Source organism: Scyliorhinus canicula, chromosome 2 (genome assembly GCF_902713615.1).
Source record: "Scyliorhinus canicula chromosome 2, sScyCan1.1, whole genome shotgun sequence".
Taxonomy (NCBI): Eukaryota; Metazoa; Chordata; class Chondrichthyes; order Carcharhiniformes; family Scyliorhinidae; genus Scyliorhinus; species Scyliorhinus canicula.
In genome coordinates this window covers 29,685,763-29,703,022 of record NC_052147.1, presented here as the reverse complement: position 1 = coordinate 29,703,022, position 17,260 = coordinate 29,685,763, and the positions used below count along the sequence as shown (strand labels likewise).

At 46.2% G+C, this 17,260-nt stretch overlaps 1 protein-coding gene and 1 long non-coding RNA gene across 2 annotated transcripts in view; one reads left to right on the top strand and one right to left on the bottom strand.

Annotated features, from left to right (window-relative positions):
* The window catches only part of golga5 (golgin A5), a 29,859-nt gene extending 27,917 nt beyond the window's left edge, over positions 1–1,942 (top strand). Inside the window, exon 13 of the mRNA XM_038775172.1 lies at positions 1,563–1,942. Within this exon, the coding sequence (XP_038631100.1) occupies positions 1,563–1,649 (87 nt within the window). The 3' untranslated portion in view covers positions 1,650–1,942. The remainder of the gene's footprint in view (positions 1–1,562) is intronic.
* LOC119951849 overlaps positions 1–17,260 on the bottom strand; it is a 226,670-nt gene that overhangs the window by 21,523 nt on the left and 187,887 nt on the right. The window lies entirely within an intron of this gene.

Genomic DNA, 17,260 nt, shown 5'->3' with positions numbered 1-17,260 from the left:
GGAATTTGTTTACAGCAAGGAAGGTGGTTAACTAGCAGTGCCAGCAAAACCATTTTCTCAATTGTTGGTACTGATGCCTTAAGTGTATTAAATATAATTAAACCTGACTAACAGAAGTATTTAATTCTCACAAATCTGAAGTTTTGACTTGACAGATGCATTTGTGCTGGCTTGCATAATTTAGAGAGTTTGGCTTCATTCCGATCAAAGCATGAAATTGTTTGCAGATTGTGCTTGTCCTTTCGTTGTTTTGTGCTTGACCATCTTTCATGCAATTGATAGTCCTTTTTGTGGCACTTACCTTGGCAATGTGTTCATGTTTAGTATCAAAATTCAGATATATAAAAGCAGCTGTATGGATTTACAAATGTGTTTACATTGAACTATTGGTGCTAAGGTTTTCCTGCATGGTTTGTGTGCAGCAATACTGAAAAAGCGCTTGGCAGAACCCCCACCATAGCAGGTTTTCTGGGCGGCTGCTTTTGGTGAACCCCAGTAGTTCTTCATTTAGCTTACAGCCGCTAATGCGATACCCCTACCCTTAGGGAGCCCAGTGAGGCCACTGCAATATAAAAGCACCTCCAGATTAATATGTTAAAAGTTAAATTAACCACTCATGCGGTTCATAGCTGGAACATATAAGAAAGAAATGAGAGCATATCGCTCGAATCGGTGTTGGGCATGGACCTCTATTTGGTCAGACCAATTCTCCACCTGATCACGGTTCACGTTTGCGGCATCGCAAGCTAAGTGGCTATTGTGCACCAATATAACAGATGGTTCTGCAGTCATTTAAAGTGGTGGTCTCAACACTTGAGTTGAAATGCTCATTTTGTGGTAAACCCGTTTTCAGCTGTATTACTAAAGCTGCACTACCTTTAAATGTTGGATGAAATTCTTGCAAATTTTTAAAATGTTGTTCTGAAGCAGCTTGATTTCCACTGGTCATGACAGATTTTACATTCAGCAATATCCAAATTAATTTGAGTTCAAATTGGGGCGGGGGGTTTTAAAGACACTTATCAAAACTTGAGCGATTTTGAAATCAAATTGTGCCCGAAGCAAAACCTGAGAGCTGCTTTACAGATGCAGGCACAACACTGCTGATTTCAGTGTAATGTTCATAGTTAAGTGATAATTTGAAAGATCCTCCAGCTCCTCCATCCAGTCACGGCATTCATTATTGTTAGCCAGAATCCCATTCTACATTTTTAGCATCTTTTGATGCAACTCCTAAATTTGCCTTTCACTGTTTACAACCTGCGCCCCAATTTTCTACTGTATTGGCTTAGCTTGAAACAGTAGTTCTCATCCACCATTCTCTTATCCAATTAATATTTTGAATACTCTGAGATGCTGCTCTTAGTCGCCCCTTTCATGGTTGAATAGCTAAAGTATTTATAAGTCTTTTCTGCTGAGTGTGTTTCCTTGTAGCAAGCAATCAGTGTATCTTTGAAAAGCAGGCAAATGCCCCACTCCGCATCACAAGAAGAAACTTGGTGTCCAGTGTATGTGTTCTTAGACATTGCATGCAAGTTTACCACAAATATTTTGTGCTACAGGTGCTGCTACACCTCTGGGTAATGATAGTGCTTCTGACGTACACACCCGAGATACACCATGATTTCTCCCGACCAGGTGGCCAGTAAAAAGAAACAGCCCGCATCAAAGCTGAATCCAGACCTTTAAATATATTTATGTAGCATATGACTACATACCAACAAGTCTGTATATACTGTAAAACTTGCTTTTGTTGACTATGATCATGAGAATAAGAAACAGTTAAAAAAGTTTAATTCTTTTCTGCATTTTATCGTGGCACTTTCCCACCTCCCCTCTCTTTGAGTCTGTACATACAAATGCAGATATGTAGTTATATTGGTGGACAGATATTACTTGAGTTGTGCAATATCTTTTAATAAATTTATTCCAAAAATGTTGACTCTGTATGGCACTATATTTGATACCATAATAACGGAATACACAGGAATGAGAAATAGTTGTGCAGCTCCCTGCCTTCCACATGCTAAACCATGATCCGACCTGAACATTTTTCAGTGTTTATAAATCATAAAAATAAGCAGCAAAGGAGTTGGCAGTTCAGTGTGTCATAGAATTTACAGTGCAGAAGGAGGTCATTCAGCCCATCGAGTCTGAACCGGTCCTTGGAAAGAGCACCCTACTTAAGCCCACACCTCCACCCTATTCCTGTAACCCAGTAACCCCACCTACCCTTAGAAAGAGCACCCTACTTAAGCCCACACCTCCACCCTATCCCTGTAACCCTACCTAACCTTTTTGGACACTAAGGGCAATTTGTCATGGCCAATCCACCTAACCTGCACTTCTTTGGACTATGGTTGTATATGCTGGTAAACCTCTTCTTTACCTTTTTTCCTAAATATGGACTGTGGGAGGAACCCGGAGCACCCGGAGGACACTCACGTACACACGGGGAGAATGTGCAGACTCCGTACGGACAGTGTCCCAAGCTGGGAATCAAACCTGGGACCCTGGAGTTGTGAAGCAACTGTGCTAACCACTGTGCTACCGTGTCATGCCTGCCTGTACTGGCTCTTTAAGAGCGGTCGTGCTTAGTCCGTTTCCCTTGTTTTTTTCCATCTCTGTAACCCTGTAAATTCCTCGAGCACTATCCAACTCCATTTTAAAATTATTTGCCTTTAAAATTAAAAGCCTTTCCAAATTAAAAGTTTATTTTGTCTCTGACAAATGGTTTCCCAGTAGCTTCCCTACCAGAGTGACTATCCTGGAAGTTCTTGGTTTATCCTTCTCTTCAATAGTGGTATAACGTTAGCAACTGTCCAATCTTCCAACACTTCTCACCGTCAATGAGGATTGACAGATGGTGACCATTACCTCGGCAATTTCTACCTTTGCTTCTTTCAGTATCCTATGATGCATTTCATCTGGTCCTGGTGACATACCAGCTTTCAGTAATATTGGTTCTTTTATTATGACCTTAACTTCACTCTGCTCATTTAATGTAATCTTTACATCATTTGCTTCTTTTGTGAAGACTAACATTTATTTAAGACTTTTGCATGACCTTTGCCTCAATTTGAACATTTATTTTTGTATCTTTAAAGTGTCGTTTCCCTAGCAAATCTTAGCTGTTTATAAAATGTTTTAGGGTTTCTTCTTCAAATACCTACTGTCTGTTAGTTTCCCTGTTGGTTATTATAACCATAGATGATAATTAGGTGATGGTTTATTCCACAAGTCAAAGAGTTGAGTGGAAACTTTTTCTGGGTCTCTCTTACAGTGCAGTGCTCCTTGTGTATATCTCCACACTGACCTGCATACACTAATTTACAATCAGATGAAGTTACAGATATACTCTAAGGTTTTAATTTGACGTTTCTTCCATTTATCACCATGGCCTCTGATTTGTCTATCCTGTTTTGAACAAAATCTTTTCATTTTGAAAGATTATAATTTGTATTTTCTCAAAGTACCAGAAGGGGGTCATTGGGCCTATCGAATCTACATGGACCGTCTGAAAGAGCACCCTACCTCTACCCACTCCCCCACACTAGCCCTGTAACCCCCATAACCCCTAACAGTTCGACACTAACCCCCATACCGTTCAACATTAAGGGACAATTTAGAATGGTCAAACCACCTAGAGGTAGCACGGTGGCGCAGTGGTTAGCACTGCTGCCTCACGGCGCCGAGGACCCAGGTTCGATCCCAGCCCCGGGTCACTGACCGTGTGGAGTTTGCACATTCTCCCAGTGTCTGCATGGATTTCACCCCCACAACCCAAACATTTGTGCATGGTTGCTGAATTGGCCACGCTAAATTGCCCCTTAATTGGGAACAAAATTGTAATTCACATTTTTGGATTGTAGGAGGAAACCCATGCAGACACAGGGAGAATGTGTAAAATCGACACCGTCACCCAAGGTGGGAGTTTGATCCCTGGTGCAATGAGGCAACAGTGCTAACCGCTGTGCTACCATGCCACCTTTGCTTTGGAGCAATTCTGCAAGCTATCTTTCCTCTCCATTGTTGCGCAAACAACAACTTGCTGTCAACCAACACTTTGGCAGCACATCACAACTTGTTCTGATTGGCATGAGAATTGAATGTCCACTTTTCAATAAAAGCCGTCAGCAAGGTCAAACCAGACTGAATTCCCCTTCCGCTGTCTTCATGCTGAGGCTAATGATATCACAGCTACTGCCTCACTCGGGTAAACCGGCACAGACCATCTTTGTTTTGTTGTATATCTCGGTCTCAGGTGTAACATGTTGACCCTCTTGTTTTATCTATTAGCAGCATGATTACAACAGGACATTGAATAATCTTGCCAATCAATAGTTCAAACTTTGGGTGCTTATTTCACAGCAACTGCATCAAAGCAATTTAATCAAATCAAAGCTTGAGTCACTCTTATTACAATAATCCCTGCAGGCAAGTCTAGCTTGCCAAGGCCAACAGAGTCGTGTACATTTCCATTCAACCAGGTAACACGCAAAGGGATTGCGGGGAATCTGGAATCATGTTTCATTTGAATTCGTCACTAGTCAGGCATGGTTTAAATCAAAATGTTCTAATCGCTGCTTGCATAAATTCTTGAGTCATATTCATTTGTCACTTATTCCATGAGAAGCTGTATATTCAGTTAAAATGTCAGGTTTGGATTTAACATCCATGTGCCTGCCAATATGCCAAAAAAACAACTTTAAACTTCAAAGGCTTGAGGTAAAATTGATATTAAGTATTTTAAAGAACATGTGCATGTCAGATTGCGAAAATGACTACTAATTTCCCGATCTATCATGGCGGGATTCAAACCCAGGTCCCCAGAACGTGGCTCTGGGTCTCTAGATCACTAGCCCAACGACAACACCACTAGGCCACTGCTTTCCCTGTCACTAAACCTGGTTTTGCATTGGCTCATTTGTATTGTTGCAGAATGTGAGTACGATTGATTAATATTGAAGATGTAGGATGATGATGAATAAAGAGATTAAAAGGGAATATGAAAATATCTGGCAGATAATAGAAAATGAAATTGTATGGGGTTTTATAAGCATATTAAAGTGAAATAATAATTAAAGAAAGTAGTATTAATGAGGGTTGGGAGAGAATCTGTTGTCAGATCAAAGTATGGCAAAGATATATTAAATATTTTGCATAAAATCACAGGAGGCTGAAGGGTTGGAGGTAGTGAGAGACTGGGAAATTGGAGTTCTGGAAAAAAGGGAGACGGGGGCCTCCGGTAAACCTAATAAGTCATGTGATCTAACATCACGTGATCTGGTGTCATCGGCAACTGTCTTATGGTCAAAGTGTCACATGATCCAACCTCAAGCAATGTTCCCAACCAGTAATAAAAACAGAAAATGCTGGATAAACTCAGCAGGTCTGGCAGATTCTGTGGCAAGAGAGTTAACGTTCTGAGTCCTTAAGACTAGTTCAGAGCTGAAGAGGATTAGCGATGTGATGGATTATATGCTTGGAGAGTGGGGTTAAGAAGGTGGAGCAGAATAGGTCAGGGATAGGTCGGAGCTACAGAAAGATTGACAAAGAAGTCATGGACACAAGCCAAACGGAGTGGTAATGATAACTAACGATTTAAAAAGGTGCTGATAGTGGCGTGAAGGTAAGATAGCAGCATGTGTTAATAGAACAAAGCCAGTGATCAGCGAAAGTGACAGATGGCCCGCTGGAAGAGGGTGTGGTTTGCAATGGAACAAACAAAGAAAATAAGAAACGAAAATGGGGTAGAGATTGAGGAGAAAGTTCACAGTCTAAAGTTGTTGAGTCCAGAAGATAGTAATGTGCCTAATCAGAAGATAAAGTGCTATCCATCCAGCTTGCATTGGGCTGCACTGGACCTTTGCAGCAGGCCAAGGGCAGACATGACAGAAAGATGGTGAATTTAAATGGCAAGCAACAGGAACACTGGTGTCATGCTTATGGATTGAGCAAAGGTGTCCTGCAAAGCGGTCACCCAGTCTGCGTTTAGACTCCCCAATATCGATGAGACTGCGTTAGGAGCAGGGAATAGATTAGATCAAATCGAATGAAGTGCAAGCCCCCTCCCACATCGCTCACAGTCATCCCCACCACCTCGAACAGCCGGCTCATCATAAACTTTGTGACGTTCACCCTGTACACTACCCTCAGCCGTATCAGCCACAGCCTCTCGCACGAGTTTGTGGCATTTAACCTCTGCAAGCACCTCGCACCACAAACCCTCCTCCAGCACCACCCCCAACTCCGCCTCCCACTTTGCCTTAACCCCCTCCATGGACACCCGTTCCTCCTTCACGATCCTCCCATAAATTGCCGCAAACACCCCCTCTTCAAACTCCCTACTGACAGCACCACCTCCAACAACGAGGAGGCGGGCTCTATCGGGAAGGTGGGAAAGACCTTTCTCACACCTGCATATACCTGCTTTCACCTGCCCAAGCCCAAACTTCTCACCCAACTCCTCCAAGCTGGCAAATTGCCCTTCTAGAAACAAATCTTTCATTTCCTAAATCCCCCTCTCTTTCCATCCACGCAACCTTTCATCCATCCTCCCTGGCTCAAACCCATGATTGCCCCTAATCAGTATCCCCACAACTCGCCTCCCAACCTAAAATGCTATCAAAACTGCCTCCAGATCTTCAACACGGCCACCAGCACCTGAATCACTGTGTACTTCCCTTAAGCCATCGGGAGCGGTGCCGTTGCCAGTGCCCATAACTCTGACCCCCTGCAAGTGCCCATCTCCACCCTCACCCCTGCTCTAGCCCCGAATCTTCTCTGCATTTGCTGCGCAATAGTAATACAAGAAATTTGGGAGGCCTAACCCCCCCCCCCCCCCCCCCCCCCCCGCCTGCAGATCCCTCTGCAGTATCACCTTCCTAATCCTAGCCACCTTCCTTTCCCGAACAAATGAGATCAGCCAATCCACTGCCCTAAAAACACCTTGGGCAAAAGCACCGGCAGGCACTGAAACAAGAACAAGAATCACAGCAAAACATTCATCTTTACTGCCTGCACCCGGCCCATCAACAACAGAGGGAAATTGTCCCACCTCAGCAAGTCAGCCTTCACCCTCCCTGCCACGCGAGTAAAGTTAAACTTCCGAAGTTCTGCCCGATCCCGGGCCACCTGCATCCCCAAATACTTAAAATGAGACGCGGCCAGGCGAAATGGCAGCCTCCCCCCCCCCCAACCCCCCCAACTCCCGGAGGAGAGACCACAAAATACTCACTTTTCCCAAAATTCAATTTGTACCCTGAAAACGCCTCAAATCTCTGGAGCAACCCCATTATACTCGCCCACCAAAATATACAGCAACAGATCTTCTGCACATAAGGACACCCCGTATTCCATCCACCCCCCCCCCCACCACCCCTCCCTCACTATCCCCTTCAATAACCCCAAGCTCCTCAGCACAAGGGCCCTTGCAATTTAAGGGGGGACATGGGGTATCCCTGCCTTGTACCCTGATGTAATGTGAAATGCCCGGAGTTCCTACTATTTGTGCGTACGCTTATATATCAGCTGCACAAACTTCACAAATTTCTCCAGTACCGCCATCAAAAACTCCACTCCACCCGATCGAACGCCTTCTCCGCATCCAGCGCCACCACCACCTCCGTCCCCTTCCCGTCTGCCGGAGAAAGCATCACATTCTACAGCCTCCTCACATTCAAGGACAACTGTCTTCCCTTTACAGACCCCGTCTTGTCCTCCGAAATAACCTTTGGGAGACCCCTTCCAACCTTAATTCTAGCACCTTTGCCAGTATCTTGGCATCTACATTGCGAAGAGATATAGGCCTATACAGCACACACTCCACCCGATCCTTTTTTAAATTTATTTTTTTATTATAAATTTAGAGTACCCAATTCATTTTTTCCAATTAAGGAGCAATTTAGCGTGGCCAATCCACCTACTCTGCACATTTTTGGGTTGTAGGGGTGAAACCCACGCAAACACTGGGAGAATGTGCAAACTCCACACGGACAGTGAGCCAGAGCCGGGATCGAACCTGGGACCTCGGCACCGTGAGGTAGCAGGGCTAACCCACTGCGCCACCGTGCTGCCCTTCACCCGATCTTTGTCCTTCTTTAGCAACAGTGAGATGGAAGCCTGCCCCATTGTTTGCGGCAAGACACCCCGAACAATCGTGTCCTCAAACATTCCCACCATCAACGGCACCAGCCTATCCCTAAATCTTTTATAACATTCGATCGGAAACCCATCGGGCTCCGTCTCCTTCCCTGCCTGCATCCTCCCAATCGTCACCTTCACCTCCTCCTCCCCCACCGGCTCCCCCAACCCTGCTGTCTCCGCCTCCCCAACCTCGGACACTCCAGCCCACCTAGAAACTCCCTCATCTCCTGCTCTGAAGTGTTGGCTAGTGTAGACCTGAGAGATGAACAGACACTTCCAACACTGATGAAGGTTCAACTCAATTTTATTAACTACTTCTAATTAACTAACACACGATGACTGTGGGTCTAAATGATGCTAACTTAAACTAGAGACCTAAGCCTTGTCCGAACCAGTTGATTCTCTCAGCACGTGATGTGAGTCTGTGCTGGGCTGGATGAGATCTTGTTACACTGAGAGGCAGCACCCAGAATGAGCGGGAACCGTGGTGCCCTCTGCCTTTATAGTGTGTGTATTCTAACTGGTGATTGGCTGCGGTGTTTGTACATGTTGATTGGTCCCTATGTGTGTCCATCAGTGTGTGTCTGCACCATGATATATTGGTGTATATTATGACACGCTCCTCCTCCGGTGGCTCCTACCTACACAAATCCCTATAGCACTCCTCAAACGCCTTATTAATGTGTTCGGCAGTCACCACCAACTCAAGCATCCTATCTCGTACCAAAACTGTCTCCCTTGCCGCGGTTTCCCTCTGGAGCCGATCTGCCAACATACGTCCTGTCTTCTCCCCTTACTCATAGACAACTCCCCTCGCCCTTCTCAGCTGATGCACCACTTTCCCTGTGGACAATAGGTGAAACCTCGGCGGCAACTCTTTCTTCTTGACCAGGACACCCATGTATCTCCCATCCACCTCCAAAATCTCTTCTATCAGTCGGCGTTCCTCCCTATCCATCTTAGCCTTAAACAAGATCATCTCCCCCTCATCACAACCTTCAGAGCTTCCCAGACTACTGACCGTGAGACCTTCCCCTTGCAATTAAACCACAATCACCTCCCTATCTTGTCACAAAAGCTCTGATCTGCTAGTAACCCCTCATCCATTCTCCACTCGGCCTCTGGACTGCCCCTTCTCCAAAACCGCATCCATCCAATGCGGAGTGTGATCCAAGATCACAATTGCCAAATACTCCAACCTCTTAGCCCCAGCCAACAATGCATTTCCCACCACAAAAAAGTAAATCCTCAAATACAACTTATGCGTTGAGGAGAAAAACGAATACTCCTGATCCCTTGGGTGTAAAAACCTCCACGGGCCCACCCTCTCATCTCCTTCATGAATTCAGCCAACAAGCTTCGCCCATCCCGACCGGGTCAGCGAGCGTGGCTGGGACCTGTTCACCTTCAGTTCCTACACTGTTTTAATCACCCTCTACTATCAACTCATGGGTGTCCAGATCGGGGATGGCAACCCATGCTGTCTTCACGAACCCCCATATCATCCAAATTGGGGACAAAAACACTTGCCATCACCAACAATCTCCCCCCGATACAACTTCACTATCACATACCTGCCCCCTGATTCACCACCACCTTCTCCATTTGAAACTTCACCCTCTTATCGCCAATATCACCACGTCCCAAGCCCTATTGTCGAATCCCAAATGAAACACCTGACTCAGCAGCCCTTCCTGAGCCTCACCTGGTCCTTCACCCTAGAAATGGGTCTCCTACAGCATCACCACATCAGCTTTTAAACTCTTCAAGTGTATGGAAACTCAATCTCTTCACCAGTCTCCCTAACCCCTCACGTCCCACGTTATTATTCTGACCGTGGGTCTCTGAGCCGCCCCCCCCCCTCTCCACCAGCACCATAACCCCGGGTCCTGCCCATCCGACCAGGCCCACCCCATCATTATGTTACCAACGAACACCCCCAGAATACACCATCCACTTCCTCTTGAAAACACCTCCACATTATCGATCCCCTCCCCCCCCCACCATTCACACCTCCCAGGTCCATCGAAACCTGTTCGACCACCGCACCCCTCCCTCCACCACACTTCTGTTCACTAGCCAACGTATGTTCATTAGTGCGGTGGTGTCAGAGCCCCCTCTCCTCCCCAACCCCTACTCAGTCACCCGGCCCCAAATACCCCCAGAAATCCCACCTCCCTTAACTCAAAGAACAATACAAAACTGCACACTTGGAAAAAAAAATCAAAAATCCCAAACAAATGTAAACAACCCCCCCCCAAATCCCATCCAGGAAACGGAGAAAGAAAACCCCATTCAAATAGAAAACTCTCCATAAGAAAAAAACACCATCCCTGTCCCCAGCAGCCAAGTCCATATCCCAACCCTCATCTCGGCCCCAGTCCTACAGCCTCAACGAATGCTCCCACCGTCTCAAAATTAAATCCCTCGAGTGGTGCATCACACTCAACTTTGCAGAGTAGACCACTCTCAATCTCACTCCGCTGCCATACAATGCCACCTTCACCGGTCCAAAGGCCGTCCGCCTTCTCGCCAGCCCCGCCGTCGTATCTTGGTATATTCGTATACCAACGCCTTCCACTTCACTTCTCGTCTCTGCTTTCCCCAGCTCAAGACTTTCTCCTTCACGTGGAACATGTAAAGCAGACTATAATAACCCTTGGTGGCTCATTTGTTTCAGCTTTGGTCTGAGCGATCGATGTGCCTTGCCCAATTCGTAGCGGGAGGAATCTTCCCCCTCCCCCATCAACTCCGCAAACAGCTTTGCAAAGTACTTGGTCGGCCTCGGGCCTTCAACTCCCCAGGCAGGCCCCTGATTCTCAGATTGTGTCTCGACCTGCTCTCCAGGTCTTCCATCTTCGCTCTCAGACCTTTGTTGGCCTCCGCCACCCTCCGCAGCTCCTTATCCATCGAGGTGAACTCGTTGTTATGTTGCGACATGGCCTCCTCCGCCCCCTTCTCTCCCTGCTCCACCACCTCGACTGATGCCTTCATCACTGTCGCCTTTACCGGGGCAATCACCTCTTCCACCCACTCTTACATCGCAGTCATCATCTCCCTCCAAAGCACCTCCTTATGCTTGGCAAACCTCGGCTCTCGAACTCCACCGACATCACATTGGTCTGAGTTTCCACCTTGAGGGGACCGGACCCAACTGGCGACCCAATCACCACCATCTTTATTCCTGCAGGACTCGCAGCCTCACTTGACGGTGGACTTGTGCTCATCCCCTTCTTTCCAGCACGCTTCTTCTGGGTTTCGACATTTCACATCTTCCTTATGACTTCCCACATCAACGCTTTCACAAACTATCCCTGAAACGAGGCAGAAAAGTCCAAAAACCAGAGACTCTAGCAGGAGCCACCTAATGTGTGACCTCCACCTACATGTCACCACCTGAGGTTCATCAGGCATATATTCTAGTCCCATTTTCCAGCACTTGGTCCGTAGCTTTGTATACTGTGGCATTTCTCATTTAAAACCTTCTTAAATGTTGTGAGTGTTCCTGCCTCTACCACCCTTTCACAGGCAGTCAGTTCCAGATTCCCACCACCCTGTGTCAAAAAGGTTTTCCTCAAAGCCCCTCTCGATCTCCTGCCCCTTACCTTTAATCTATGCCACTTGGTTATTGACCCTTCTCCTAAGGGGAAAGGGTTCTTCTTATCTCTCTTATCTATGTCACCATTTTGTCCACCTCAATTATTTCCCCCCTCAGCCTTCTCTGTGGTGAGGTGGTGATGTAGTGATATTGCCACTGGACTAACAATCTAGAGACCCAGAGTCATGCTCTGGGGACCCGGGTTCGAATGCAGATGGTGGAATTGGAATTCAATAAAATATCTGGAATTAAAAGTTTAATGGTGACCATGAAACCATTATCAATTGTCATAAAAACCCACCTGGTTCACTAATATGAAATGAAATGAAATGAAAATCGCTTATTGTCACGAGTAGGCTTCAATGAAGTTACTGTGAAAAGCCCCTAGTCGCCACATTCCGGCGCTTGTCCGGGGAGGCTGGTACGGGAATCGAACCGTGCTGCTGGCCTGCTTGGTCTGCTTTATAAGCCAGCGATTTAGCCTTGTGAGCTAAACCAGCCCCTGGTATAATATAATAATAATAAAATAATAATAATAAAATAATAATAATAATGTCCTTTAGGGACGCCAGACAGGTTGAGGAATGGCAACATTGGTGAAAATGTTCTACCCGATACCACAACGTCTCAACTCTTGTATGTAAAGGGATAAAAGATAAAAAGATAAAGATCCTTTGTTGTCACAAGTCTTACAATAACACTGCAATGAAGTTACTGTGAAAAGCCCCCAAGATAACACATTTTTAGACACAGTTGGGAGCATACCAGACGACGTGGGATAAACACAAGGTGAACAAAAAAACAGTCTCCTATGAGGATGTCATCGGAGGTTTTGACTCGTGCTTCAGTCTTCGTACAAACATTGTTGTTGGGCGCCGGGGGGGGGGGGGGGGGGGGGGGGGGGGTGGATTTAAATTGGTACAGTCGAAAACAGGGTGAAGGGTTTTGACCCATTCTTCAATGACGTGTCACTCAGCTGATGATTGTGAGTATGGAACAGTAAACGGCAACCTGATCAGAGATCGAATAGTGGTTGGCGTTTTAGTTAAGAATCTCTCAAACTTCTTACAATTTCAGGAAGATTTAACTTTAAGCAAAGCCATATAACTGGCCAAGCAGTTCGAATAGCGGAAGCTGAATAAAACTTTTTGTCGGAGATGCGAGAGAAATTTACCAAGAGCAGTCCGATGAAGTCATTCAATTTCTGAGTTATTAAACCAAAAGTGTAGCATGGCAGCAACCAAGGAACTATCCTGAAATAGTGCCAGGCACCATTTTCCAATGTCCCCTGTGGCAGGGAGAAGGTCTACAGGCAAAAGCAATGCCCTACCTGAATTGAACTATGTTATCATGGCTGTGGTAAGTTAGGTCATTTTAAATTGGTCTTCCATTCCAGGTAATCTGACTTTACCAGACAGAAGGAGAAATCTGTTAAAGGAACCTCCATTCAAGAAACTGAAGATCTCGATGGGTGACATGGTGGCACAGTGGTTAATACTGCTGCCTCACAGCGCCAGGGATCCAGGTTCAATTCCCACCTAGGGTGACATGTGATAATGAATTTAGGATGGAATTCCCCACACATTATACAGGTTTGGGTAAGCTGAAGGCCATTTATCAAATCACACTCAAGACAAACGTCTAAGCCGCACCAAGAAAGGACCTACAAAATTGAGGAAATGCTGCGAAAAGGGACCATTTCGCCAGTCACTAAACCAACCAGGTGATGCTCTGGTCTGGTACCATCCCAAAACCCAATGGCCCCATTCGAATCCTCATTGATCTAACACACCGCAACAAGGTAATTGAAGAAAAAAATACATCCAATGGCATTGGTGAATGAGAACTTGGCCAAACCTGCAACAAAAAAAAAGCAGCATTTTCACCAATATTAAACCATCAGCGGGTTTTGGCAATTGCTGTTGGACCAGGAGAAAACAAAGGCAATAAAGGAATTCCTGCCCTCTAGAAATTTAATGGAGCTACAAAGGTAGGTAAATTCCTGCCTCGCGAAGCCCACATAAATGTATCCTTCAGACATCTTTTTACGGCCAGACATGGTGCTGGAGCAAAGGTCAGGAGCTGTCATTCAGAACATGCAAAATGATGCCACCATCCTCAAAGATCCTAGGCTACTACGATCCAGATATTCCCACATTTGTGGCAGCTTGATACATTTGCAACTGGACTGGGAGCAATGCTATTCCAGGTCCACAGCAATAGCAAAAGACGACCCGTTTTCTACGCATCCAGATCATTAAACTATGGGTAAACTGCACTCGGCCATGATCAAATAGGTAGTGCTCGCAGTGATTTGTGCATGTGAGAAATTCTCTGGTTATGTACGGGGCCTGAATTTCAAGATTGAGACGCATCAGTGTAGCATGGTGGCGCAGTGGGTTAGCCCTGCTGCCTCACGGCGCCGTGGTCCCAGGTTCGATCCTGGCTCTGGGTCACTGTCCATGTGGAGTTTGCACATCTCCTCGTGTTTGCGTGTGTTTCGCCCCCACAATCCAAAGATGTGCAGGGTAGGTGGATTGCCCCTTAATTGGAAAAAAATTAATTGGGTACACTAAATTTATTTTAAAAAAAGATTGAGACCAATCACAAGCTATTAGATGCCACCAGGATTCAGCGATTCTGATTTCAATTCATGCGTTGCGACGTTACTACAGAATACATGCAGGGTAAATATGAGACTATGGTTAATACACTGTCCAGGACACCCACCACTTACCCAATACAAGAAGACAAAACCTTCAGAGCAGAAGTTGAAGCCAATGTAGCCTTGACAACAAATACTTGAAGGCAAAAGACCAGAAAATGTGCAAATTTCAAAAGAACCGGAGACAAGGTTAAGAGTGCACCCAAATTTCCATGTGACGCATGGCCACAGTACATCCCAAGCAACCCCTTATATTTTTGAATAGTGGCACCACTTCAATCTCCTGCTTTGTGATGCAAAAATGGAAACATGAGCTCTCCACCTGGAAGCCCTTCAGATGATCCACTGAGGGTATCTTGATGTAACCAAGTATTGTGCAAGGACACAGTGGTCTGTATTGTGTCCAGGGATTTTGCACTCTGTCGAACCAATATCTCCAGCTGTGTCGCCCGGACCATCCATAAGCAAGAGCAAAAAGAGCCACTTAGAACATAGAACATAGAACATAGAACAGTACAGCACAGAACAGGCCCTTCGGCCCTCAATGTTGTGCCGAGCCATGATCACCCTACTCAAACCCACGTATCCACCCTATACCCGTAACCCAACAACCCCCCCCTTAACCTTACTTTAATTAGGACACTACGGGCAATTTAGTATGGCCAATCCACCTAACCCGCACATCTTTGGACTGTGGGAGGAAACCGGAGCACCCGGAGGAAACCCACGCACACACGGGGAGGATGTGCAGACTCCACACAGACAGTGACCCAGCTGGGAATCGAACCTGGGACCCTGGAGCTGTGAAGCATTTATGCTAACCACCATGCTACCCTGCTGCCCTTCTGCACTGCTGCTGCACTTCTGCCCTCCTTCTACCCATCGAGGCCTTGGGAACACCTTGGCAATGATACGTTTGACTATAAATATTTCTTGTAGTGGTAGCCTATTATTCCCATTGTATAGAGATGCAAAAACTGCATGACCTCACCTCTGAAACCGTTATTACCTCCTTGAAGAAAATGTTGCCTACACATGGCATTCCTGATGTCATCTTCATTAACCAGCTACAATTCACCAATATGTGCTTTCAATCTTTTGATAAGTCACATGGGTTGGTATGTGCCACAAACTCCCCAAAGTACCCACAGTCGAATGGAGAAGCTGAGTGAGGAGTGCCCATCGCCAAAGACCTCTTGAAGAAGAATGATAGCGCACTCTATTTAGTTATTGCTCAACACCATTTCATAATGGGTTTGCCCTCTGACAGCTTCTGATGGGCTACAGGCTATTGATCCAACTTCCCTTCCTGCCCCACACCTTATGACTAAATATCACGGTGGAAGACTATCATGAAGCTAGGAAGAAGGAAGAAACTGAGTGAGCAAGTCAAGCTTGGACGTTTAACCAAAGGCATAGACCTCAAGATCTTCCAATTCTTGGAATAGGGAGGGAGTATGGATGAGAAACTATTCAGGTACAGTAAAGAAGCTACAGCAACCAAGATCATGTCTGGTTAAGGTACAGCCAAGCATCATTCGAAGGAACCAATCTGCCCTAATCTCAATGGACAGAACACCATTGCGAATATGGGCAGAGTTCCCTGAACCTTAAGAGAGCACCACAGCTACAGAATCACAAATGAGAGTAACTAGGAGCTACAACTTCGACAAACAGACTTCCGAACAACAGGATTCACGCCTACTTCAGAATGAGCTCCGCACAAGTTCAGAAGACTGGTGAAACCATCAAAGTGACTTTCCCTTTAGGGGACCATCACAGAGGTGCAGGGAAATCTGTGCATAATAGTAAAGGGATAAAGAGGGAGGTTGAAATGAAATGAAAAATGAAATGAAAATCGCTTATTGTCACGAGTAGGCTTCAATGAAGTTACTGTGAAAAGCCCCTAGTCGCCACATTCCGGCACCTGTCCGGGGAGGCTGGTACGGGAATCGAACTGTGCTGCTGGCCTGCTTGGTCTGCTTTAAAAGCCAGCGATTTAGCCTTGTGAGCTAAACCAGCTAGAGTAAAGGGTTAATTCGAATGGGAGCTGGTGAGCATGTGCATCAGGAGCTATGTTACAGTGATGTCACCCATCGAAGGAAGAGGACTGAGAAGCATCTTAAGAGGGTTGCTCCAGACCTGTCTTGCTCTTACTTAGACCGGGATTCTCCGATATCGCAACCAAGTGTTGAAGCCGGCGTCAACGGGCCTCCAGGCCCAATAATTCTCCTGTTCTTCAGGAGCTAGAACTCTGCGGAGATGCCCCCTGGACTCAGATCCCCCCCCCCCCCCCCCCCCCCCCCCCCCCCCCCCCACCAGGACTGCCCCCGCAGTCAGAACGGCAAAGTCCTGCTGGGTGGGACCATATATAAACCACGCCGGCGGGACTCGGCAGGCACTCGGCCCGTTGAGCGCGGAGAGTCGCCACGGAGGACACTTTCAACGGCCCACGACGGGCGTTGCCGTGACCGCATAGGCGCAAATGGTGCCGATTCTCGGGTTGGCGGAGAATCAACAGCCTGGCATCGGAGCACGTGGCAGGATTCTCACGCCACCTCAGAGAATCCCGGCCGTAATCTTTTGTAAGTAGTTAGGACGTAAATGAATGTGTTTTCAACAAAAAACCATTGTCCCTCACAAGATCCCTTCTAGAGTAAGAAGTAAAGAACTCTATAAAACCATGATAACAGAGTTGCCGACTGTAATATGGCTGACCAGGAAACTCCGACTAATAACCAAATAGTGACAATCCTCCTTGAGAGGAGAGATAGGCATGGCTACTTAGAGATTGATGTGTTTGGGATGGAAGTTTGGAAGCAAATGAGCACACTGGGGAAATTAAATAC